This window comes from Thermobia domestica, chromosome 1, assembly GCF_964235325.1.
Source record: "Thermobia domestica chromosome 1, izTheDome1.hap1.1, whole genome shotgun sequence".
Taxonomy (NCBI): domain Eukaryota; kingdom Metazoa; phylum Arthropoda; class Insecta; order Zygentoma; family Lepismatidae; genus Thermobia; species Thermobia domestica.
The window spans coordinates 141,169,177-141,196,754 of NC_137454.1; the positions used below are offsets into that span (position 1 = coordinate 141,169,177).

Here is a 27,578-nt window from a genome sequence, read left to right on the forward strand (position 1 = left end):
GGAATCTACTATGGTTTTTATCATATCACTTGAAAGCGAAAAAGTAAAAATTATCTAAGTAACAAAGTTTATTGCGTTCCGGGGTGACCCCAGCGAAGCGGGGTGAACGCTGCTAGTATATATATATATATATATATATGATTTAATAATTGTAGTACCTAAACCGAAATAAAGGTGTCGATTTGAACTACAATCAAGGATATTCTTACCTTCAAAATTTACGAACTACAACATTTTAATAGCAACAATTCTATTTCTTGTAGAGAAAAACTAAGTGATAGACTGCTTAAGCAAGCAAGATCATTTTTCGATATTTAATATCGATATAAGATTTTGTCATATGAGACGTATAAAGCGAGTTACAAAAAAAAATTCAAAAATACAGAGACTAATTATTCAATAAGTTCTCATTATATGGTCTCACAGGATCAAAGGAGTCTATTAGAAAGGAAAACTGATTATGGCTAGACGGATTAGTACTAATACAGGAGTTCTAGCATTCTTATTCGAAAACAAAAATCCAGCGAAAAAATTGTTACTAAATTAAATTTCATATCAATATTTAGCAAAATTAGTTTCATAATATATGTATCTCCTATACACTTCTGCACTCTCATTAAAATAATCTTTCTTCAAAAGACACGTACAACTCTTAAATTACATGGATTTAAAAAAGCTACTTCTCCGAGTAAAACAACACACTGCCTCAAGATAGAACAGCATTTTCTGAGCTTATATCAAAATTTTAACGGTGTCATTTCCACTGTGTTTTAGAATGCAACTTACCTCTGCCGCATCCTTGTGAGGATCAGAGAATCCTGCGATTGCGAGTTGGCCGTTCTTGGTGTATCGAAGACGGCGGAAAGCATAGAAGCGGCAGAAAATGTTGGGCATATTCTTGCTGCGTTGGTTGGGTGTCCACCTACACTCTCTACACTTGGCGAGCTTTGGTGCCACCTCAAAGCAGGGCCCATCCTGAAGAAAACTCTCACCTGTCTTCTTGAGCTGATTTACAGGGGGCTTCCGAAAGGGATCCCTCTGGGGTGGGTCTTCTTTGGGTTTTTTCTGTCGAGGTTCCTCACGCTCGTTTTTTGACTTCGGACGTCTTCCGCGCTTTCGTGGTTCTTTGCCATCTTTTGAGCCTCCCTTTTTACTTGAATGACTTGCACCTGCACCGGTACTTGCACCACTATCCGAGTCTTTCTCACTTCCTGTATCTTTATCACTGTCACTTTGACTTTCACTGTTCGCCTTCTTTCGTTTAGCTAATTCTTCAGCCTTTTTCATACTTTTCTTCTTCTTCACTTTCGGTCGCTTTGTCTTGGTTGGGGATTTCCTCTCCTGATCAGAACTTGAAGAATCGTCCGGAGTCTTGGAAATATCCGTTGCATGTCCATTTAACGTAACGTTCTCCTTAGGACCCTTCCGGTTTACTTTGCCTGCCGCAACTGGTTTGCCTTTTCCCGTAGCCCCACTACTCCCATTGGTTGGGGAAGGTGTACCACTATTTCCTCCACTGTCTTTAACGCAACTATTACTGTTCACAGTTACAGGGGTAACTTGCACAGTTCCTGATGATGTCTTGATATGATTTTCACTACTGGACTTTTTTGTGCCATCTTCACCTGAATGTCGTTCTAACCACGCTTTCTTTAACTTGTGCACTGGGTAACTCACAGACTTTGATGGTCCAGGACTATTTGACTTTTCAGAGTCTATTGTACTTGGTGGGGAAGGTTTTACGGAAGTTTGTGCCGGAGGAGTTGTACTTAATGACACACTAGTAGTTGTGACAGTACTTGTGCTGGTTGTTGAAGCAATCGTTCCTGGTGGAGTACTGGACTTCTGAAATGGACTTGGATTTCGCTGAATAACAGGAAACGATCCTGTGCTCCCCGTACTACTGGGTCTTTGAACACTGTCTGCTGATGTCTTCAAGGGTGTTGGAGACGAACTAACGTTGGTCATTAAGTCCTGTTGCACAATAGTCACTGACGGAGTACAATATGCTGCTGTATTCACCACAGTTGTAATTGTGGTTGCTGCACTTGCTATCAATGGACTTGCTTCACTCACACGTGCAAAAAGAGGTTGCTGGGGCAGGGGCATGGCACTCGGTTGAGTAGGTACGATTCCTAATTCAGTCCTTCGCTTCTTCCCAAGATTAATTTCTGCGACTGATGAGCCCTTACGTTTCGGAGACGACGAATCCTCTCGTGATCTATCTGAAACGCCTAGATCTAAAGGTTGTGTTTGGAATGTACCTCCCATTGGAGGAAGGTAGCTCGGAGACGGAGATGATGAGAGAGGCAGTCGTGCATTCAAAGGAGACGATCGGGAATGAGGGGGAGTTGGGGCAACACCTGGGGAGGGAGAGGACGCAATTTGTGGCCCTTGAGGTGTTGGAGGTTTCACAAGAGTGGGTGGGCAACTAGATGCACCATGTGGAGAAGAGAAGAGTCTATGATCGTACGATCGTGGATCAACACTTCGACTTTCCTGGTGACTTCGATTACTACTATGAGCTGGAGGTGGTCCTGGGAACGTCGCTGGCATACTAGTATGTGAGACTGTCACAGGGGCAGGGTATGAAGCTTTTGACGTCAGCGGAAGAGGACATGGGTTACTCACTTCTGAACGACAAACTGGGGTGCCAGTCGTAATACCTGGTGTAGGAAGAGTCGGTCTTCCGTACATATGAGGTGGAGCTGGACTGCTTACTTTTGGCTTTGTTGTCATGCTTGGATTCACTCCCACCACACTGCCTCCAGTTGTCAGAGTGAAATGAGATGTACTGACTAGCCCAGGCTGTAAAGGACTGTAAGGGTATGTTACTGCTACCTTCGATGAAGCAGCAGTCACAAACGGCAAACTCGAAGTATACACAGTTCTTTCAGGTGGCGAAGGATGTGATGATGGAGGCAAGTTGTGGGCAGGAGAAGGATTGCCGTGTGGGCTCATTTGACTAGGTCTCGTCAAACCTTTCGCTAAGTTCTGTGGCTCTAAATGAACATTATGATGCGGACTAGGCGTATGAGGATGAGCCCCAGTTTGAGGAGATTGCGTAGGACTTCTGTATTCGTAGGGCTTTGGCTGCGACGAAGAAGTTGGGGGCAAATAGTGAGGAGCTCCATCAGTTATGCGAAGTTTTGGAGAGACGGAATGTGCTGGCACTTTGTCGTGAGAATTCTTTCCTTCATGTTTCACAATCACAGACTTCAGATCACTCATCAACGGTGGTGGGTTTGGCAAGTCTGTCTTTCCAACGAGAGGTGAACCTTTCATTTCAGTCTTTATTTTCTCTGGAGGCAAGAAACTCCCAGGTTGATGATAACTTTGATAACCGAACAGGTTGAAGTTAGGTTCTGCCTTTGGTAAGGCTGTGTGACCAGCTGGAAGCGACGAGTGGCCAGGTTTCTCTGATGGCTTCCCTCTACTGTGAGCAGCGGGTGGAGGAGGATACTCCACCTTATTTGGACCACTAGGAGGACGCTGTTGGGCCTAAAAAGAAAATAAATTTTAATCAGGTCCTACGAAGAAACGAAATACCTAATAAACTAAGAAATTAAAGTGAGTGAAATGTCATCTCATTACACTTCTTAAAACTACTGAGGTATTTGACAATTAGTATTAACGCATGTTAAGTACTATTTGAGAAATAATCCCAGAACAAAAGTATGGCTAGTTTGGATTTCCCTTGCAATTTGAAGCCCTCCAATATGCTGAAACACTATTTTTACGTTACTTTGTTCGAGATGGTTTATGCTTTCAATTTGTCACTGTATGGATCTTATTTAGTGTTTTACTGAGAGTAGTTAACTTATAATCGAAAGAAGCTGTATATTAATGGGTGATATCAATAAAATGGAAAAGTTACTCATTACTCCCAATTTTGAAGTAGTTACTCACATTGGTATCAATAAAAGGAGAACTGAACACTACTGGTCTCGGCTGACCTCGGAGAAGCCCCTCCCCTTTAGAGCAACTACACCTCTATTCTCGAGCTGAGTAACTATTCCGCGTTTGGTATCAATAAAATTCTGAGACTGCTCTGTGGTGCGAGTAACTTCTACAAATTTGTGGAACAAGCTCAGTAGGTGACTCCGTGCGAAACATGGCGGAGTATATGATTGTTTGCAGCATAGAAAAAACTTATAAACTGCATAGAAATGTCACAAATAGTAATTACTATATATACGTTCATGAAAGAAAATGTAAAGCGGTTAGCACATTATCTTTTAGGAGAATCAACCGAAACTCGGGGTGGCGCACTAAGCAATGACGAAAAGATGAGAGTTTTCTTGCGTTACGTGAGTGATCCGGGATTCCATGTCGGAGTGTCGGAAGATTCTGGTGTGGCTGAAAGTACTGTCGAGTTGATTTTGAGTGTAACGTCCCTTTCAGCAGCACAGCTATATGAGACGGGACCTACTGATTAACGTGTAATCCGAACCACATGAGCTCCCACAGTGAATCGAACCCGGGTCTCTCACGCCAAAGGCGCGTACGCTAACTCAAAGCACTGTGCCTATGACTATTACAAGTGTAATGGATGCGATTATTGCGAAATCTGAAAACTGGATGAAGTTTCCGGCAAGTGCGCGCGTAATATGCAAGCAGCAAAGGAAGAGTGGAAAAGAACAATATACATTTCCGGATACTATCGGAGTACTTGATTGTACACACGTGACAATGAAGAAACCTAGCATTTTTGAAGACGAATATGTTAATAGAAAGGTAGTATATACCTACATGTGTGTATTTTGTTTGTCAAGGTGGAAGGGGACATGTGTGGTGTGGAAAACACAATCAGATGGACGTGCTTTATAGGTGACTGGAGTGTTTTTATATACATAGGAACAGAGACCAAGTGTCTGATTTCATTCTTAAAGCCAAACAATCTACAAAGTCCTTGGATAACACGTGATATACGCTTATCGTGTTAATCTTGATATTGCTAGATTCGAATCAGCATCCATCAGCTCCAACAGATTCGTTCCCATGGTTTCAGTATTACTTTCTTGTTTCCCGCTTTTTTCAAATCAGTTTCTTTTTTCTTGGCTTTATTCTCGCTTGAATATTAAAGATTTTCTTTTGAAGTTGTGTTTCAGTCATTGGTGTATTTGATATTTCGTCGGATTTCACTAATTGCTTTCAAAGCTTCGGCTTTCATTCGTTTACTTTTATATCCACAAATGCACCTCTATTGAAACTGTCGTTGCTACTTACCCCTTCTGTTGCGTTCAGGATACTGCGCTATAGGTTAACCACAACGGAATGACCGCCCGACAGATGAGGGAAATGAGTTATCACTCCTTTTATTGGTACGACTCTCTGCTACGATAGGAAAAGCGAGTAAACGTTCGTAAATCTGGAGCAGTCTTGACCTGAGTAGTGGCTTGTTTTATTGATACGAAATAGAGGGAGGATATTACTCCAGGTGTAGTTACTCTGATTCTCCAGCAGGATTTCTCAGGAGTAGTTACTCATTTTCATTGATATCACCCAATGTTTAAATCAATTAATATGATAGAATTCCCAAATTTAAGAAAGGTCTTATTTACAATTACGTTATTTTTTAAAAATAGTATATTTTTTGTTCAAAGAACTAAGGAATTGCATATAACAGCCATTTCCACATATGTGAAGGAAGGAAGAAATGGTCCAATGAGGTATATTATAAGAGTGCAATGTATGTTGTGAAATCCCTCCTCAGTAACAAACATTTTTAATACACGATTTAGAACTTTCTAATATTCACTAACAATTATTTTGAAAAACTAAACTACCGAATCCACCTAAAAATAATACTACAACACAAAGTGAATGAATCCAATATATTAGTTAATCCGAAAGTATCAAAAAGGTGAAGATGTCAGTCAGTAGTAATAAAAACTCCAGAACATCTTTATACAAATAATATATATATATATATAGTTTCTCCTAAGTAAAAACATTCTCAGACAGATGATTGATATCCTTACGAGAAATGTTCTCTCTTTGTAGGGCTCAGCGAGTAACGGACAAATCCTATCAACTATGAGTAGATGGTGTTTGTGATTTAATTATGTAGTCTGGCGTAACTAAATCGCTATCATTACATTCTCATGGAATGTACATACGATGTTATGAACAAAATAATCCTTTCTATTGTTATGCACTTGAAATAAAATTAACACGTAATGAAGACAACGTAATTCGTTAGTAACGCAGTATATATGAACGCCACAGTAAAGTAAATATGTCCATTCATTATGAAAAACACTGAGAATGAACATAAAATATACACACACCCACGATCTTCATTCGAATTGTACACAATTACAACAAACACTGCCCCCGAATCCTGACTGTATCCTCGCGCATTAGAGCAAGATCGATTTTCTATTCCTGGAAGCATCCTGGCAAGAAATACGCGTGGGCACAGCACCTCGTCCAAGAAATGACGTCAAGTGCTGACAGCATTCAAAGTTCACTTCTTGAAACCAACCTGTTTCGTTAACGCCATCCCTCGCCATTCTTCTTGATAAGTCGCATCTCTTAATAACAGGGAAATTATACGTCACAAAATTTAATAACTCATAGGCCTATAAGCCATAAACTTTTATTTCGTGGGGATCTTTTCCGAGTTTTAGTACTAAATATTTCTCAGTATCGGAAAAGTATAACAATTTCAAACACCTGCCAACGAAAAAATAAATTTCGGTAAACACGGAGACTCAATTAGTAGCAAATAAGCAACGCTTCTACATTAAATAGTTATTACAATACATAATGATACTACAGGAAGAGCGGGATTTGGCAAAATATAATATGCATTTTGTTGACTGACAATTGTGCAGCAGAAAGAGTAGTGTAAGGAAGAAGTTTGTTCCTTCTGTGTTAAAGGTCAACACACCTCTTTTTTAAAAAATCGTACAAGTATTAGAAACGGAACAAAACAAGTACTTCAATCAAAGGGTTTCAAAGATATACATGTGTATTCTTCCATCTCTTAACACGAAAACTCCAAGTAAATGAATTTTCAGTTTTACGTCCACGAATATATTTCTTTACACTCAAGGAGACAGGTGGTTAATGAAAGCGAATTAATAAAAGAATTGATTGAATTAGAATGGGGAAGAAAACAGGAGCCCTCCGGAAACACTGATACAACGCTGTCCACCACATACTCATATGATCCGGAATCGAACCAGGATTCCCTCAGACCAGATAAGCGCCTCTCTACCACGGAGACCACCCAACAGCGTCTTGATTTATCAATGACAAAAATTAATAGTACATAACACTTTCTGACGTAAACCGTACTGCACGTTCTTTTAATTTTCATTAATTATATAAACGAGACAGTTAATAGTTTCATGTTTAAAAATAATAATAAAAAAAACACTTTATACATTCAATTTCGTTGATCGATATATTATACCAGTAATATTTTATTTTCATCCGTTCTACATAATATAGTCAACTGTATGTATCAAGCAGTGGCGCCTTCACAGTTCTATAAGGGAAAATCACATCGGCAGCCGCAGCCTTCAAGTCCTTCCCCCCCCCCCCCTCATTTGGCATGTCAAGTAATTTGTCACTTCGAAGGCATTTTTTTTATATATATTCTGATGTGACGTACAAACAGAGGAAAAATAACGAATTTGCCATTGTATAATTATATATCCAGTATATATATCCTGTGATTGGAATCACTGAATATAACTTGAAATACGTTACTTAGCACAAACAATTCAAACTATTCAAGAAGTGAAAAACAATGTTGCTAACGCTACTCAATCTACATTTTTCATTTGAATTTCTCAATAGATTCTGTTAAAATCTATTCATTACATATCTATTAATATACTTTAACATACGAAGTGTAATATATATAAAATTAAAAACAGATTACTTACCGCAGCATGATAAACCCGTTCCCTTTCACGGGCTTCTTGTCTTTGTCTTTCAACTAACAATCGTTGCTGTTCTTGTTCCACTCGTTTCCGATCCTCTTCACCCGTCTCGTGCCCTGATCGTGGAGGTGGAAGATTGATCAGACTGTTCCAGCACATCGCAGATCGCTGCTGATGCTGTTGTTGTTGCTGCTGCTGCTGCTGTTGCTGCTGCTGCTACGTAAACAAAAGAAAAAAAATCTAAGTCTTCACAATCGCATAAACACTGCAAGATTTCACGTCGCTGACATAACACGTAACAAGAACTGACATTCGTATTTAATGAAACTAAGAAAGATGTTTCATGAATTTAGATATCAACGATTTTCTAGAACATTGGAAAATTACAAGTTCACACTGGTGGCGCAGTCTTGCAATCCAGCTCTCTTAGAGGCGAAACTGTGTAAAACGTGCGGCCTATACTTACCGCATTATTTCTTTGACGTAAGCCTATAGTTTAAGATGGAATTCGAATCACCGTAATGCATTCAAATTAAGGGCGCTCTCCCTCGGGAACCGAACCCGCTGCCACGTAGCAGCTACTAGACTAATGGTGAGAAACTGGTCAGTCGACGTTAATAGCAATCTTATCTTTCATAACCTGTGTTGCATAAGAACGCAAAACAAACTCACCGTAGTTCACATTTAATTGTGTAATCAACTTTTATACACAAATTATCTAACGATCAAAACGAATCAATACTGAAAAATGGACAACTCAATGTTTAAATTCATTGGCTAGATTTTTAAGCTATTCAGCACCAATCTCTGAAACAAATTTACTTCTTAAAGTAATATCAGATCTTGGGTTTGTAAGTGTGGTTTGGTATCCGTACGGGATCGAACTCGAGACCACGAGCACAAGAAAAATCTGATCTAGTTTACTGTATGACCCTATAAATAAATGATAATTAGGCGTACTAACTTTATTAATTCTGTATTTGCTATTTAAACAGCTGTATTAATATACATAACGTAGGAATTAAGTTAAAATAAGCAAGAGAGTAAAAATCAGTAACATGTTAACTAGAATTAACTAAAATAAAAGTAACTCATTTTCCATCACGTAATACTGGTCTACACAAACTTCGATAGCTGGGGTCGCAATGGGTCAAATGGTAGAGCACCTCATATCCAGTGCGCGGGGTCCCTGCTTCGATTCCAGCTCGCGCCAAGTGAACTTTTTGATGAACACCTGTGTGCGTGGGTTCTTTCATTTCCTTAATTCCACCATTTCATCATCATGAGTTTAAAAAAACGGACACTTGGTTGGAATAATGAGGGACTTCTCCCATCACAATTACATGATATAACAGATCAGAACTTGGATTTTTTAAGAGAACACATTCTCTTCGACATCTTGCAGGCACGCGAAATAATACAATTTCGATTTAGCAGATGAGGGTTATAGCATGTTAAGTCGTGTATAATTATTACTGCGTCCGCTAGAAGCAACAATTTCAGAAATAGGTCTTTAATATTAGAAGTATATGAACCCTATCCATACACTTGTGAGCCTCGGTACATAATCATCGGACGTTTCAAAAAAGGCAGTAATACCTCTTTATTCAAGACACTGCTCATGTTGGGAAAACCGTGGGCTCAATAATTACTATATACTTAGCGTACACATATTCGGCGAGCGAAAACCAGGTTTGATTCCAGTGGGAACTCAAGTGGTTCGGATCCTATGCTTAGCTGTAATTCCACGTCCACGCTGCGGAACGGGATGCTAAACTCCAATCCACCAGCACAAATCATCTACTACTACTACTACTACTACTATTACTAGAACGCAGAATTAAGCGCACTTCACGCCAATAAGACTAATAACAATAATGTTCAGTTAATTTAGCATTATCTACTATTTTTAAGGATTTTAAAACAACTTATGTTCTTTACTTGCAGTGATACGCAAATTAAATGAGGGATCAACGCATGGTTAAGATGCATACATAATTAATATTACAATATATAAAATTTGAGTCAAACAGCAAACGAAACTATGGTCGGGAGATCCGTTGCGGAAAAAAAAAAGTATAATAGTATTAGACTTACAACCCTGAGATTCGAATTAATGTGAGAAATACAATGATTCGCGTAAGGTGTAAGGCTAGCATCATCGCTTGAAGCCAGGGCGTATGAAGGTCAAACGTTTCGCACGAAGAGCATGAGCCACAATAGATGAATCATCACCTGTATGCAGTTTTCTTAGCAAACAAATTCTGCAGAAAATCACCACGGATATACAAAAATGACAAGCACGAATATGGAGACTACTTATCGAACGCCACGATGAAACTCAAGACTTATGAACGCACGAAACCAGACAATCTAGACAAGAAATCAATACCTATGCACAAATTCGTATGACGCTATGCAACGCCACCAAGGGCTACGTGACATTTAGCACGTTAAACGTAAACCAGTCTTGATTATTCCGTTCATCGAAGAGAAAAACACTCGGAAGAAAAATAAAATGTAAAAGAATTTACAAGATAAATAATTACAAATTTACACTAGTTTATTTACGATAAGTTTCTTTCAGATTTGAAAACTATCCAACTCTTACCTTTTTTTCCTACCTATTGAAACATATTAAAAAAAAAAAAAATACAACTTACCAATACAAATAACTGTCCGACACGTTGAATACTAAAATAATAATGCTTTACATTTAGTAAATATGCACCACACAACTACTATGAGCTATGAAAAACGAAGACGCGGAACACGCTGCACCAGCAAACTAAGCACAAAGCTTTCACCCAAGCCAAAGCTGCACGGTTACAGTGTTGCCACGCTAACACGCAAACCAACCAACCAAAACACTTTTCTTAACGGCTGAGTGGAGTGCACTTTATCCGCGCAAAATAGGAATAACAATTTCATCACAATGCCTTCATTATGCAGTACACAGCATTAGAGTATAATACTGCAATTTAACGGAAACTTTAGATAACTGGCATGGACACCCAAAGGTGGAGCAGGAGGGACGCCCCCTGGCCCACAAAAACAAGTTTAAGATTTTCTTAATACAAATAAAAAAAAATACTAAACATAATATAGCAGCGAGGGATATGCACCCATTAGAAAACTTTCTTCGGGCGCATATGATGACTGGTAAATAAATTCATGCGTAAAATAAAAAGTAAATATGAACTTAGTAGGAGAGCGATCGGGATAAAATTATCGTTCCCGTATGATGATTTTTTTTTTTAACATCCAACGATTATGAATCGAGGCTAAGGGAGACGAAGATGATGAGAAGGATGATAAAGCTGGAATGACTAAACTAGGAGGAAACAGAAGAACCCGAAAAAACCCATGCACACACTATTGTCCATCACGAATTTCACTTTATGGGAGCTGGGATCGAACCAGGAATCACAAGTGTCAGAGATAAGCGCTTTGTCGCTGAGACATCGCGGTTCATGAATTATTCTTGTAATTTGAAATCTACACTGAAATTATGATCTGAAAAATTTTTACAGGACGGGAATGAAATTCCTGAATTATTCCAAAATCCAATGAATTCACACACACTCGCGCTCAAACTTTACTTTCAGAACCTTCTGCATCTTAAAAAAAACTCAGTGGTACAGGCGTGGTGTGTGGGTTCTTGGTTTGATCCCCGCTCACACCAAGTAAGATTAGTGGTGGACAAACACCTCATGTCTGGTTTTCTCGGAGTTCCCTTTCCTCCCACATTTTTATTCCACCATATTATTGATTCTCATCATCACAGTTTCTTTTAACCTACAGGGCATAATCATGAGACATAAAACTGGAAGATTTCATGCAAATTGCAACGACCAAATTGTCGTCAACAATGGATTCAGCATCCTAGACAAAATCTCATTCGAGGGGCGAGGAGGAAGCATGAGGATCAGTCGAAAAGGGAAACATTTGTAATACACAAACATTCACAAATGAAATTTCTCACAATAAATTAATTTATTCCGTAATATTATTCGCCAGGAGAGAGGAAACCAGATATGCTGTTGTAGGTTCCAGTCTACTTAGTTTAGGTGCCAATCTGGAAATGCCCGAAACTAGCAGAAAAACAACAGGCATTTATACGACTGATTTTTTTCTTTTTTTTCACGGAACATTTTCATATTTGAAAGTCAACGTATTTCTACTAGATTAGTGATTGGGAACTGCTGTGTCGCGCAGTCCAATAGGGTGTGTTGCGGATATATATTCGGCACTTAACAATAGTTAAAATAAATATTGACTGAACCAGTAGCAACAACAGTCAGTACTACATAAACTCAATATTTTATGCTTACACTATTATAAAATTTATTATATTAATAAAATGTGTTCCCGGCGGGAGCTCATGTGCCTCGGACTCCACGTTAATCAGTAGTTCCAGTCTCATATGGCCTCGCTGCTGAAAGGGCCATTAAACTCAAAACCAATCAACAAACCAAAATAAGTATGTCGCAATTTCGTGGGCGCTCGAAACTGTCGTGTTTAAAAAAAAAAAATAATGAGTATCTGTATTAGATAACTAAACTCTCCGTACGATATTATTACGGAAAAACAACTACACTGCTGGCTGCACAAGGCATGCACTCAATTTTCAAGATAAGGGACAGAATCACAGCCTCTTACAACGGAAATCAACTACATTAATTTCTACTCCTCCTTTAGAGATTAAACATATAGCTAGAAATCATACTTGTAGGCTCAGAATTCCATCATCATTCCCTTACGCATTCATGGGGTAACTCGAGTTTACATTCCATATATAGCTTTCACAATGACGGAAACAAACAACTGGAAAGTAACTTCCCCCACATGAAAATGCTACTTCAAACATAATTATTCCCATATTGATCAAGCAAGTTAGAATGAACATCTTGCACTCATAAGATTTCGAATCCCGTAGCCAGATATTGATTGAGGTTGTTCCACAATAATATCTCAAGTAAATGCTGGTATAACACGTTTAAATATAGACCTTGAAGATATCTTTTCTATCTTTATTGTTTTCAGCTTAAACAGGCTTGAGATCCGTACCTGGACTCTCCTATTAGTAAAAATATTTGAACTGTCTCTGAATAAGCCAACAAGATTGTTAAAATATTATTTAAATTTACTACTTAAATACTAAATATTAACCACGCACATAAATATTCCATTTACTAGTTTCAAAGAACCAAACGACACGAAACTGGGAAGTCTCTGCCGAAGATAAAAATAACACTTGCATCTCCTTGAAGTCTTGAGAACAGGCAAGCTGCCATCCGCACCTTCCCAACCCAAAGATATAATGAAATCACTGGGCATACTTGGTGAATTCATTATCTCGAGCTTCCATGCATACTTTCAAATATCTAATTCATATTTAAACAAACTATTTCTTGTGTACATGGAGTTAGTCTCGTGCACGTAAGTCGTACACGGCGAGTGTAGAACGAAAAACACACTATTTATGAACGATTCGCTTATAAACGAATCGACGCTTGCAGAAAGGACCTCAGTCAATTTTCTCAACTTTTCCGATTCTCTAGGGGTATACAACTGTGTTATAAAAGAGGTATCGAACAAAACTGTACACGCAATATTGAACTACACTTTGTAATGAAACCACGAACTAAGAATTTAAAAAAATAATCATTACTTTTATTCATAAAAATCATAATTCTGTGGGTGATACTGAACGAAGATTTTCTGTAATATCTTAAATTTCGTGTACGTACATAACATAACTTCTAAAACTTCGTTGGAAACACAGAAGCAACATGTTTGAAAATAGTAAAGAATCACCTGTGGTAAAATAACAGTGTTTGTCAATAGTAATTAACAATTCAGATAAAATCATGAAATGGAAAAAAAAAATAAAGCAAACCTCAAGGGAAATTAAAGTTCAAAATACTCCTTATTTTTACATTATTAGATAATATTTTTCAGAAAATGTAATTAGGACTTTCCTAAGATTTTTTTTGAATTTTTATAATAGCTTTTGGCAAATTAAAATAGAAAAATAATTAAGAGACAAGGATAATAGGTTCATATAAAATGACCAAGTTTGCAACTAAAAAATCATTCTGCATCTGCATCCTGTACCGAAACAGAAAAGCCTCGAAGAAATTATAAATACACTATCTGGTCGAAACTAAACTGAATCTACTATAAGGTAAAGTATGACAACAGAGAACTTGAACTGTCTATTTGCATGTGACATGATATTAGGAGGTCCCTAAAAGTGACAGGCAAAATTTGAACACACTAAAAGTGACAGGCAATATTTAACTTATTTCTGTTATAACTGGCGTAGCACTGAGTGAATTTATAAATTATCTGTTATGCAGTTAAGCTAACATAATATGTCCGGTTTTGAACTCAATACTCTTGAAATGTTCATAGATAAATAATTAAATTGTTACAAGAAGTACCCACTATACTACGGTTGCACGCCAATTGTTTCATCAAATAAAATATTGTCATTTGTGCCAAAAAAAAAAAAAAAAAAAATTATAACCACTGGCTTAATTTCACTCAAATTTGATTCGCTAATCCACCGTTCCTTTTTGTTATAACACAATTGAAATTAATATTTATTTCGACACAAATTTTTCTTGGAGGTATGGTACAACGTTAAGCGCGAGAAAAGTTCACTCCTGCGTCTAAACAGTTTCTTCTTTAATATCTCAAAATAACGAAAAACGGACTTGTAATTTCCGCAATCACCGATTCAAATATAACCTTAAATCAGCCAAAATGCAGCGAGAACAGCTACTGAAAAACACGTACAACAATCCACGACTTACAGCCCTCCCCGCTGCCCAAGTGGATAGAAAGTGTGCTTTTGGTGCACGTGGTTTCGGCTTCGATTCCCAATAGGAGATCAAAAATTTAATTTTAAAATCATTAATTATCCATCTCCTTTAGCCTCAAGGGCAAATAAAAACTTCAATGTAACTTACTATCCTTTATTTAAAAAAAAAAAAAAAAAATCCACTCACGCCGATCAGGAAGTTTCCTTCGATTAGTTTGTACATTTTTATTAAAGCTAATAAGTACATACAAAATTAATATTTAACACAAATAATATACTTAAACTAACAACTTGATTTCGGTTAAAAGGAGGGGTAATTTGATTAGAAAATTTTGAAATTGACAAAGTGAATCTTGTAGTATATTTTGAAATTTCAGTTCAACTCTCAAGAGAAAATAACTATGTCCTAAATGAAAAACAAATATCAGTATAGTATTACTGAAATTTTGGTCTAATTTTGAAATATGTACTCGTGTTTAAATGCATACTAAAACTGATGGAAGCAACAAAAATTTTGAGTTAATAAATATTTGCTGAAGCTGAATCATAGCATTTAGCTTGTTTGAGCTGCCAAGATGCATATGTCGCTTTCAGAATGACACACAACGTTCTACTCAATACAAGTGTAATGAGTTTTTGTGTCATCATAGCAACTATAAAATATCAATACTGCGTTTAATTTAATTTGGAAAATTTCCAAATATTTCTTATGTACAGCGAAATACATTGTATGTATTTGCTGTTGTTACACACATAAAAGTAATGAAGGATTAGGCTAGTAGGAATTAAAAATATCCGCTTTATACATACTTTACTGAAAGTACGATTTTAATAATTAAATCTTAAAATCAAACTGAGTCTACAATTTTCAAACGCAAATACACAATTAATGAAACTACTAGTGAAAGCTATAGGGTATATATTATTTAAGAAAAACTGACACCTTTGTACCGCTTGGTTTAAATGTTCATGTCCTAATCAAATTAACCTCAATATTTCAATCCACACTGGGAGTTCTCAATATTGATGTTCTGCTTTACGAATTCCACTATTTGTCCATTTGACCATGTAATTTATTGTACTAGCTTATGAAAGAAAAATTGAGGGCATTAAGTATTCTGAAAAACCACTCAATAAATACTATTTAATAACGTCCACTAATAATTTAAAGATAATTTCATAAATAGTGGTTTGATATTTTTCATTTCGTGTTGTGTTAGAACGCATTCAGAACTGTTGTTTACAGATTTATTTTCTTCTGTATGACTATTTATTCAAGAATAAAGTCTGTGGTTTATTGATTATAAATACAGGAGAAATTGTATAGCTATAAATTTACATTAACCATTCAAACGTGAATCAAGAGTTACCATACAAGAGGAAAAATGTGGAAACTTTTTTTTTTTATATGTATATAACACCAGGATAAAAAATTCACAAGTGAACATAACAAAAACTATTACTTAAAACTGTAGCTCTTCAAATTTTTAGTGGACAGCTATAAAGCAGTGATATTACTTTTTCAAATACCCTAGTCTCAACTTTCCTTAGTAGGACGGTACAATACACCACACAAAATCTAACAGACAATGGAATTTAAGTAAAGCAGAGCAAGGATTTTCAAAGATCCTAGTATGGACTGAAATATTAAAAGTTAATTAAGGACTCCCTGAGGAAAAGATTTGGAACACTTAAACGGATTCCACCTTCAACTGTCAGTCAACGTCTCAGCTAAGATCCAACCAATCTATCTACTTCGAACACACTTGATCGAAACAATATTCCAAAATAATAATACTTGAGCTTTCAGTTTCAACTAGGTATGAAATCGAATAATGTGTATGCACTGCGTACACGACTTAAACGCACTGAATGAACACATTAAGAAACACATGTGACCAAGCCTCATAACTAAATTTCTTGAACTATACCTTCCAGTTTTCCACCAATTACTGACGGGAAAACAATGTCAAATGACACATTCTAAGGTGAAATCGAATTCGCGACTGCAATTTCTATTTCTTGTATTACATCCAAGGAGCGGTATGGTTGTCTGTAAAGCTAATAATTTTTTATATTTACAGTATATATTATTCACACCTTTAATAATTAACTCTTAATGTTACACTGAAAGCTCTTTGAAGAATGTGAATTGTTATAGCTATACTGGAAAAGTAAAATATAGCACATTACTATATGCTAAGAGAAAATATTACATTTTGTCTCAATTTACATTAGTCCAAAATATTAATAGTTGACATACTATAGCTGAGAGACATGGGACCTTCAGATTAACGCGGGATCCAAAGCACCGAGCTCCCTCCGGGAATCGAACCAGGCTCCTCCATCCAAGGTGTGTACGGTACCCATATAGCCACGAAAATATCAGTGGTACGGTTTTAAATAGGTTACTTCACATTCCCGATAATACAGAGTTTTTTTTTTTTTTTGGGGGGGGGGGCTTCATTAGATGCTGGTTTACTTTTGGCACACCACATATTGGAAGATTTATATAAAAAATTCAATATCTTGCATCAAAATATATTTATTAAAAAAAATTTGCAGGTGATAGAATTAAATACGAAGTAATATACCTGTTATTTTAAGTTCACAAGCGTAGTGTTACTAGGGTATAAATATTACAAGTGCTTTATGATGAATAAAATTAAGCAAGTACATACGAAAGATGACTGTGTTAAATACTAGTTTCCACCGGCGGTGTATTTATTTCTGCACAGTGTACAGTTATATTTTACGTAATTACAAGTGCAGCTACTAGTATGAAACCACGACAAGTGCTATTGAAACTCGTTATTCTTGAAATCTTAATTGTTCTCACTACCCCTTCGTAAGTGCATACGCATCGTCGCTGACGCGCCTGCTCTCTGCAGACGCATCCCTTGCTGTCGCTGGGCCATCCCAGCTTGGCCCTACCTTTACTCGGATAGATAACATTCACGCCTTTTACGTGGCCACCTAGTACATGTTGGTTGGCTTTTTACGTTTATATGCCCAACATCCAGACGCCGTATTTATACGCAAATCGTGAAGGAATTGTACTTTTTCAACAATTACTTCTGATGACTCACTTGAATTTTATCTATGGCAGGTGAGGTGATTTCATGTCGCCCAGAATCATTTAGATGAGAAGGATATTAGTGAAAAAAAATATTTTTCAACTATTATTTCTAGTGGTGTGCCTAAAGTAAAACTGCACGGAAAAGGTGTTAAACTTACACTGATTATGGGATCTCACCGAGTCAGGTTAGATATAACCAGAATTTCCACTTATCTTCACGGCTTGTATAAATGAAACACGGCCTTTAAAAAATTTAACACATTTCTACTTCCACACAGTGTATTTTTATTTCACTGACCTCTGAAATCAGTTACTCCATTGTAACATTAACTCCATTCTCATGTAAATCGTTTGATTTTTGTCCCTCCCCCACATTTAAACATTGAAGCCTAATTTAACTTCTTACATAATAATCTTTCATAGAAGAAATTAATTATATCATGGCTGGCTGCTTATGCTTTTCAGCAGTTGTGCCATTATACTCATGAATATAGAACGTAGGCAAGGTGAAATCTTTTGTTTACAGATTACGTTATGAGAAATAAGAAGGAAAAAAACTTACCTTCTGTTGCGCCAATCTAAGGGATTCTTCGAAATGTTTGTGCACAGCTCTTTCTGCAGCCCGTTGTTTCTCTAACCTCTCCTGTTCTTGCCGTTCTCTTTCAGCCTTTTCCTTCTCCCTTTCCATTCTCTCTCGCTCCATTTTTTCTCTTTCTTTCTGATGTTTTTCTATTTCCCTAACCTCCTGTTCTCTCCTCTCCCTGTAAACCAAGAACACAAAACATCACTATATCAATGTATTTGTTTAGATTGCACAAATATTTAAATTTTCGTCATTGTTATTATACGTATGATTGAAAGATCATCTTTAGAGTGAATAACATAATGAATCACTTACACTAAATCCACTGGACCGATTGTGCACTTCCGACCGGAAGCAATCTTCAATGAAGGAAGATAAACCATTGCAAAACACTCCACGACCACGCCAGAGCTGTATTATAGCTCCACAGCACTAGTTCTTTGTTCGAACAATTTCTTCACTTATTATGTTAATGTCCACTTACTATTAATCACAATATTAATATATACATCATTCTACACTATTTTCAAAAACAAACATGAATTTTGCATAACACACAGTCCTTGCAATGCATTCAGCTGCAAATCCCAGACAACGCAATTTTTCCAGCAGCCGACTGTTATTGCAACGCTACGGTTTGCCAAGCCCTGCGAACAGACTTCTGGGAAAAGGAGACCTGGACGAATCTCTACAACAGCTACAGGAAGCAGATGGATCGTTATTCAAGATGGCTACCACGCTCGCTGTTAGTGTGTGCTGCGTTGCCAAATCGCCAAGAACATTTCAATATACGTGAAAGATTTTTTTTTTTTTTTTTAAACTTTGTAACACTTAAAATAACAATTGCTGTTACTCGCAATTTGACTGAAATTTCCTGACATTTAATCACAAAAGACTTTTTTTTTGTCTATTATTTTTACTACCTAGAAACAAACAGCTCACGGGCATGCAAAATTATTGCACTTCAGCAGCATGGATTTCGATTGGGCATCAAACACGTTATTTCCTTAAATCTTACCTCAACACCAATTGTTTCTTCATACGAAGTACTTTAATACAATCGAGCCGTTACGATTAACTACTTATTGTCTTGCACTTTGATCAGAACTTTTTCACAATAGTCGAACGCGTTGCTTTTCACACACAGTATACGAATGGAATTTATTCACTTTCACATATTAGATAAGAAGAAAAAGCGACAAGTAGAGGAGATGAAGAAAGTAGAAAAACGAAAGTAACTGTATGTGACAAGTATTCTTGGTAAAAACTCAAGTTTTCACAATAATTAATAAGCTCATATATAAACTCGTTGATACTTATAATGCGTTTTACTTTTAAAAACCAAAACGCTTCGCTCCTAATGGTAAGTATGCGCACTTCCGAAATAGCACGAGTATTATGGTGTAAACCAGCAAGCTTCATTTTTTTTTTTTTTTTTTTTTTGCAAACTTTATTTCATTATCGAACCCACAAATATCCCCCACATATCATACAAGGATTATTTTTTATTTATTTATTTACAAAATTTCACGTTGTCTTTTAAATGAAATGAAATCTCAGTTTAATGTCCCATAATTATGCCCTTTAGGTGAAGGAAGATGAACAGTAAATTATGAATGAGCATGGCAGAAGTAATGGAATTAGAATGTGGGAGGAACCGGAAATACGAGAAAAATTACGGACACGATGTTGTCCACCACAAGCTTACTTGTTCGGGGATCAAACTAGGGATTCCATGCATTAGATATAAATCCTTTAACAGTGAGCCACATTGCTTCCCCCCTCCCCCCCAAGGCTGTTTGTTAAAAACTAAATCCGGCACAGAACACTGTACGAATTGCCAGGAAAGAGTAATAATAATCCCTTCACTACTTTTTGGTTCGAAACAGGGAGACATTTTTTTAAGAATTGCCTCCCTCCCTGAATTTGAAAGCTTATGTACATTTTTAAATCAATAATGAATAGTGTTGTAAAAAAAACAACTTTTTGTGGAGTTTTTTCAATAAAAAACCGTTGTTTTTCATGTTTTTTTATAAATGTGTTTTTTTTTTCTGGCAAGTATTATTTATTGATTTATGTTGCAGATTATTGAAACAATCAACAGAACTTGAGTTGAAGCCCTCGTAACTTACGAATCGTTTGTTTCTTTGTATCTATACGAGCAAAATTGTATGATTATTCCTTTCGGACCCAGGTCATTTTTTTGGAGTTTTCCTACATTTTCAGTTTGTGACTTATTGCTCAAAAACAATTTACTTGATTAATATGGTTAAGGCCTTGTTTCGCAGAAAATGGATGTGGCTATTTTTTTGGTGTAAATCTCTTTGCATTGTTGCCAACGGGTGGGAAATTATTGAGGGAAATGTAGGGGTGAAAATTTACCAAAAAATCCCTAACCAAATCTCTTTTTTTTTTCTTTTTTTTGTATAATAGCACCACTGCTGCCACATGGGTTCAAGTCACCTATAAAAATCCCTTGGTGTGTTCACAAGATAAAGTGAAATCCGCTCCATGCAAATGCACGTGTTGTACATATGGTAGAGCCGGCTCTGCATATATATATATATATATATATATATATATATATATATATATATATATATATATATATATATATATATATATATATATATATATATATATATATATATATATATATATATATATATATATACAGTGGCGTATTTACGATTTTCTTTCGGGGGGGCTTTGCTAACTTTCGGGGAGGGCTTTGCCTGAAAATGTGAAAATTCTGCAAGATATTTCATATACTTTACTATAGTAAGTAAGATTTCGGGGGGGCTTAAGCCCGGAAGCCCCCCCTAAATACGCCACTGTATATATATATATATATATATATATATATATATATATATATATATATATATATATATATATATATATATATATATATATATATATATATATATATATATATAAGTCGACAAATTATTTATATATGATATTTAGAAAAATACTAGTAGGCAAATTAGTATTAGTTTTTACCTGTAGACAAGTTATTTGAATTTTATACTGTTCGTGACATTATTTTCGTACTTATTAAAGGCCTGCTTTCACGAAAAAAACAAATTTAATTTCTACTTTTATATCTTAGTTGATATTGATGAAAACTGCTGAAACCCGAATTGTTAATAGTATGCTACTCATATAAATTGTAAAATATTTGTAGCGTATCAGATGTTGCATTTTACGGTAATTATACATAAAAATATTTCATACTTAAATAGACGTAAGATGCGTTACAAATGACTATTTGAAAAAAAAATCGGAATTTAGAAAAAAACGAGGTAATTCTTTTTCTTAAGAAAAGGCATTTCTGAAAAAATACGAACGGTTTTTTTTCTATACGAACAGTTCTTGCATCGGTACAGAATCTTGCCATTGTATCGATTATGCTGGTCCAATTAGATTATTCTTACAACCTGGCCGCCCATAGGGAGGGGTGAATTGCCCACCCCTGGACTTCTGAAAAAGTTTCAATTTCTCGAAATACGTGTCAAAACGTATCAATTTCCCTATACATTATTATATTAACTACTATATACATTTACTGAAGTTAATCAAGTTACGTGACGTGTATAAATACTGGTTTTACATGAACTATTGTCCACACACCAAAGTATTTTTGTGGCTGCTCTTGTGTAACGGTGGCTTTTATCCCTGGGAGAAAAAAAAATTCGTGTGCCCCTACTTACAATTTTAACCAATATTTGAAAAGTCATCTCCAAATGGGACTATTTTATAATTACTATGTTTATTTTGAACCGCTGCATGTACAGGCATTAAATGTGATGTATCATCATCATCATTATAGCTATTTTGATATTATTGGCAGGTCACTTGCCGCAACTGAGAAGCTTCTAATACTCCATGCTCTTCCGCTAACGATTTTTCTGTTTTGATATCATCCATAAATTATAGTCTCCTTCGCTCTCTTTCTCTCTTTTCTGCTACTATACCCTCTAATACGTCCCTCATGATACATTTACAATGTCCCAACCAGTTTCTCTTCCTCTTCTTAATAAAATCTAAAATTGTTCTTTCCTCTCCCACCATTTTTAACATTCTTCAGATTTGTTTGCGCTCGACTCACCTAATTCTTTCCATTCTTCTCCACACCCACATATCGAAAGTTTGCAGTCGCTTTTCATCACTTTTGCGTAATGTCCATGGGGGTTAGTGTGGCATAAATATTTCTACTTTACTGTCATTAATTTAATATGGCTGCTCAACGGAAAGATTCACAAGTAATTTAACCAAAACTAAAATACAACAAATAGTTTGTGGATCACTATTATTTTTCGTATCATGAAGGGTTGGTTTTATAACGCTTCAATTTTTGAGGGAATTAGCTAATGCAGAGAGGGAAAATCTTTCAGCTTTACGTTCCATGATTATGCCCTTTAAGTTAAGGAAGAATTAGGCCAAGTAAAGGGTGATTGAACAACTGGCAGAATGAGAATGGGGGGAAGGAACGAGAGGAACAAGAAAATCCACGGACACAATGTTATCCACCAATGCGCCACTTAGCACCGCCCCTTCCTCCTTGAAGTCTCTTTTGAACTATTGGGCGTTAATACGAAGTATTACTGTAAAATATATATGATTATATAGTATATTTCAGAAAAGACAGAAGTCGCACACGCAAATTCAATATAGAAGTCGCAAAGAGGATATAAAACGTCTGGTTTCACGTCTCATACGCCCTGTAGGCTAATGGAAACGATTAATTAATCAAATTGAATGATTATAAAAGAAAAGGTGGAATCAGAATGTGTAATGAATATGGAAAACACCCGAGAAAACCCAAGAGCGTATGTCCACCATAAACGCACGTGACCTGGAACTGGCCCATGAACACCTCACACCAGAGGTAAGTGTGCTGTCATTGGAGTCCCGGTTCCCGCGCGCGCAAATCGAGAATACAACCAATACAACTCGTAAGGACTGTAGGAGAAAATTCAATTTTACTTTCGTGTCTTTAAATTCAGAGGAAACTGAGATTTTGATTCAAAACACGCCCAAATGGTTTGCACGAATGAATTATATAGACGGCGTGGAAGAGGGAAGTTGCCTTTGCATCCATTTCTCTGGAATATGTACAGTGTAGCACTAGAAATCAATCCTAATTTATGAGAGTGTAAGGAAGCTCTAACTATTTGACACGGCATGCGCCGAGCTACTTTATCTAAAAATCTGTTCCGCGATAACATTCAAAAAATGTTTCGATCATACGAACGTTGCCAGGTGCTTTACTTCAAAATTAGGAAATAGGCTTATTGCTTGGGGTTGAAACTCGTGAAATGGATAATTTGCGCCTACATTCTGTATTAGGAGGGTATACAGAACTTCAAGGGAGTCATGCAAGTTCACACAGATTCAAGATTTCTTTTATATATCTTATTATGGCAAATGTTACTTTTTCATAATTCTTGTTGAAAGGGACGAAGTTCTCTGCGTATACCAGTGTTGTGCATATATATAATTTGATAAAACTATCTTCCAAAATGGTGTATACATGGCGGACTATCTTGATACGCTCTTGTAACCGGTGGTGTATTTACGATTTTGTTTCGGGAGGAGCTTTGCTAACTTTCGGGGGGGAGGGATTTGCCTGGAAATGTGAAAATTCTGCAAGATATTTAATTTACTTTACTATACTAAGATTTCGGGGAGGCTTAAGCCCGGAATCCACCCCCTAAATACGCCACTGCTTGTAACTTACAAATAATAAACACAAAAACTGAAATTGTGTACTGTGCAAACATTAGCAAACGAACATTGATATGCTCCAAAATACAACCAGTTTAACGGTGTTGTCAATCCAATGTGAAGTTAAATTTATTTTTCAAATGGAACTAAATCAGCTTATTCCGCTTTCAAATCTACAAATTAAAGGTAATAGTACCAGATTTGTATCCAGCGTTGCAAACTAAGGACGCCTGTACCACAATAACCAAATTTTGGTGGTATCTTATAGCAATAATAACGCAAGTTTGATAGACGTGAATATGGACATTAAAAGTACGCTAGCATCTACTACAATCATCATGATATGGAGGATTCGAATGAACAGGGACGAAGTTACAAGGAATTAACAAGTAAATTCATTTCATAGGCCTTCATTATATATATATATATATATATATATATATATATATATATATATATATATATATATATATATATATATAAACTGACATATGTAGTCTACCTCATTCAGTTACATAAATAAATGTTTTTCAACAGAAGTGAATATAACAATCCCGTTTATAGTAATATGATACCGTAATCAGTTCTGGAGATATGATAAACACTGCTAGCTTGCAACACTATTTACAATTATGTTAATGTAGATAACTTCTAATTACGCCTAAAAGCAGGTATTGTTATAAAAGCGAAGTAAAATATTGTTTTCAAAAAGTTCCCACAAATACGGCAATATATCAAATTTAGCATCTATTTCCATAAATGGTTTGAGATATTAAATTGATATCAACAACATTAATATCTTTATGTATTAAGAACCTTATATGTAATAAGATGTAATATGTATCTAAACACTTTCTGGAAATGAAGTTCTTTCCAAAAAGTAAATTTTCAACTCCTTGTATTATTGTTCCTACTTGTTCGAAATACGTCATATGATGTGCGTTACGTCTCTCTCGCCTGTGTTACTACTGCTGTATAGATGCCACCAAAATCTGGTGGTTTTTTCGATGTCTGTGATACTATAGCGCCCTTCGTTTGCAATACTGCATTAAGTTCTCGTTTTACACGTAGATTCCAAGTATGTAATAACCTGACGTAGTGTTACTTGAGATATATATATATATATATATATATATATATATATATATATATATATATATATATATATATATATATATATATATATATATATATACAGGGTATTAATGAACTATACCGACAAACTGTACGAGGTGATTCCTCACCACATGGACCTATGTGCATACTATCAGAGTTAGGGCTGTAAAAATCGCGAAAAAGCTAAATTTCAATTGGCCCTATTTCGAATTCTAGAAACTGTGGATTGTGGTTCTTATCAGCATAAAGGAAGCCGCGCATAAATAATCCAAAAATGCATATTTCATCGATTCTCAATAGGTGTAGAGGGTATTCCCTACAGGGTGTAATTCTCAGATATGTTTTCAATAGAGTTTTCAGATATACACTGATTTCAAGAAGGGTCCAAAGTAGGCAGGAGGTAAACCTTGACAACAATGGACATCCAATGCTTCGGAGGGAAGGTGAAAGTGTTAGCAACCGGCAGCTCCACGTTTCTTCGTGTTCAGAATAATGTGTGATATGTATTTCGTCATGGTATGTGTCACGATTTCTTCACTTTTAAGCGTGAAAGAAAACATCGCAGTATGCGTTTTCCCGAGTACGAGAAACCGTGCTACTGACTATCCTTAACTTCCGACATCACGCCAAAGGATTCCGTGTTCACTGCTATCAAGGCTTATCGTTTGCTTACTTTAGACCAATCATAAAGTCAGAGCATATCTCAAAATTCAGTTGATGGCATGTCTCAGAATTTCAACCTGCAGGAAATAAACTGTGCACCCAATGAACATTAATGAAATATGTATTTTTGGATTGCGTATGCGTGACCTCCTTTATGCTGGTAAGGGCCACTATCCACAATCTCTGGAATTCGAAATCGGGCCTCTTGAAATTTTGTCTTTTTCGCGATTTTGGACGATACATATGATTTTTTTTTTTTTTTTTGATGTGAGGAATCAGCTCTTAAAGGTTGTCGGTATAGTTATTAACACCCTGTATATATATTCGTGTCCACAAAGTCCGCTGCTATAACCGCCACCAGGTTATAGAAGTATTTTTTGTGGACGCCCTGTATATTTCGTGAAGACAGTGATTATTATTTTCGATTTATACTTTATTCTGCAACGCACATAAGTTCTTTCTTTGGTGGGAATTGCTTCTTTCCCACACAATTGGACAAAGAAGTCTTTCATCGTTTTTTTTCATATATATATTTAAAACGTTGTTTTCGCTGAGAACATTTCAGTTAGTGACTAGCCATTTCAGTGTTTCTCCCTGACTCATTATATGCATAGTATATATTCTATAGTTAATGGGAACTGAATTAAGTGTTTTCTTTAATCGCTTATGGAAACATTATAATAGATTGGAGAAATACGGGCTGACCAGATGTTTGAGTAACCAAAGTGGCACCAACTGTGTTGTTTCGTAGCCCGTTATCTGTACTTTCTCACGCCAGTGTTATCGCCGTGTCTAGTGCATTATGGGCAGTTGACTAAAATTAACATAAATTGTTTTCTATATTCTGTTGGTATGTGCATACAGGTGAGTAACTGAGTAATTTTTGAAATGAACTGCCAACACTTTTCTGTTGACCATTGCAACCCGTAGCTTGAGCTTGGACGCTCGAGGAGTTCGACTCCGGTGTTGTACGCAACCACCACGCCCGTTGAGTTGGTTAAGTTTTGTTAAGGGGCACAAGCTATTTAGCCGGTGAAGGACGATTTCTTACGGCTAGCCCCAACTAGTGAAATCCCAGGTCCTCAGACCTTGTGCGTTTAAAAAGTTATATACGCGCCCACCAATATCAGTATTCCACTGTGCAGATCTTCTTTTCGAAGATTCACCTTTACGCTGCAGGACTGTTCAGCGTAACAACTGGATTCATCGTGGGACGATCCAGACAACTTTTCCCCAGTGCGAATCCCCCATGTGTGTTAATGGTGTGAGCAAAATATTTATAGTGATATCTGAATTATAATCATATATATATAAAGGGCTAGATTTCCCGAAAAGGGCAAAGCGTAATTTCAGCGGCAAAATTTATTAGTGTCCAGTGTTGTATTCATTTCTCTTCGTTATTTTTTTTTTCAAAATAGTGTTCTAATAAATAAGTATAGTGTCAATTAATCCAGTGTGTTTTCGTTGTTTGTATGAGTGGGGTTTGTGTGCGTTATGGTCTGGATGACCGTCTGATCGTCCGTGAGGTTTTCGAGACGAGACACCCGAACCTCTCGGCGCCTAATGCTCATCTCATTATTGAGACCGACGAGCTTTTTGGGGAAACAGTTTGTAATCTTCTTTGGAGAGGTCTTCGTCGTCCTGTCCAGGTAAGTTAAAGTATCAGGAGTA

At 36.4% G+C, this 27,578-nt stretch overlaps 1 protein-coding gene across 5 annotated transcripts in view; it reads right to left on the reverse strand.

The window, feature by feature from the left end:
* The window catches only part of Kdm3 (Lysine demethylase 3), a 674,618-nt gene that overhangs the window by 17,603 nt on the left and 629,437 nt on the right, over positions 1 to 27,578 (reverse strand). For 4 of the 5 annotated variants that reach the window (XM_081763854.1, XM_081763863.1, XM_081763864.1 and 1 more), the window contains 3 exons: positions 18,375 to 18,573; positions 7,905 to 8,117; positions 787 to 3,501 (listed from right to left, as the gene is read on the reverse strand). In XM_081763854.1, coding sequence (XP_081619980.1) covers positions 787 to 3,501; positions 7,905 to 8,117; positions 18,375 to 18,573 — 3,127 coding nt within the window. The remainder of the gene's footprint in view (positions 1 to 786; positions 3,502 to 7,904; positions 8,118 to 18,374; positions 18,574 to 27,578) is intronic. The other variant, XM_081763856.1, reaches the window with a different exon arrangement.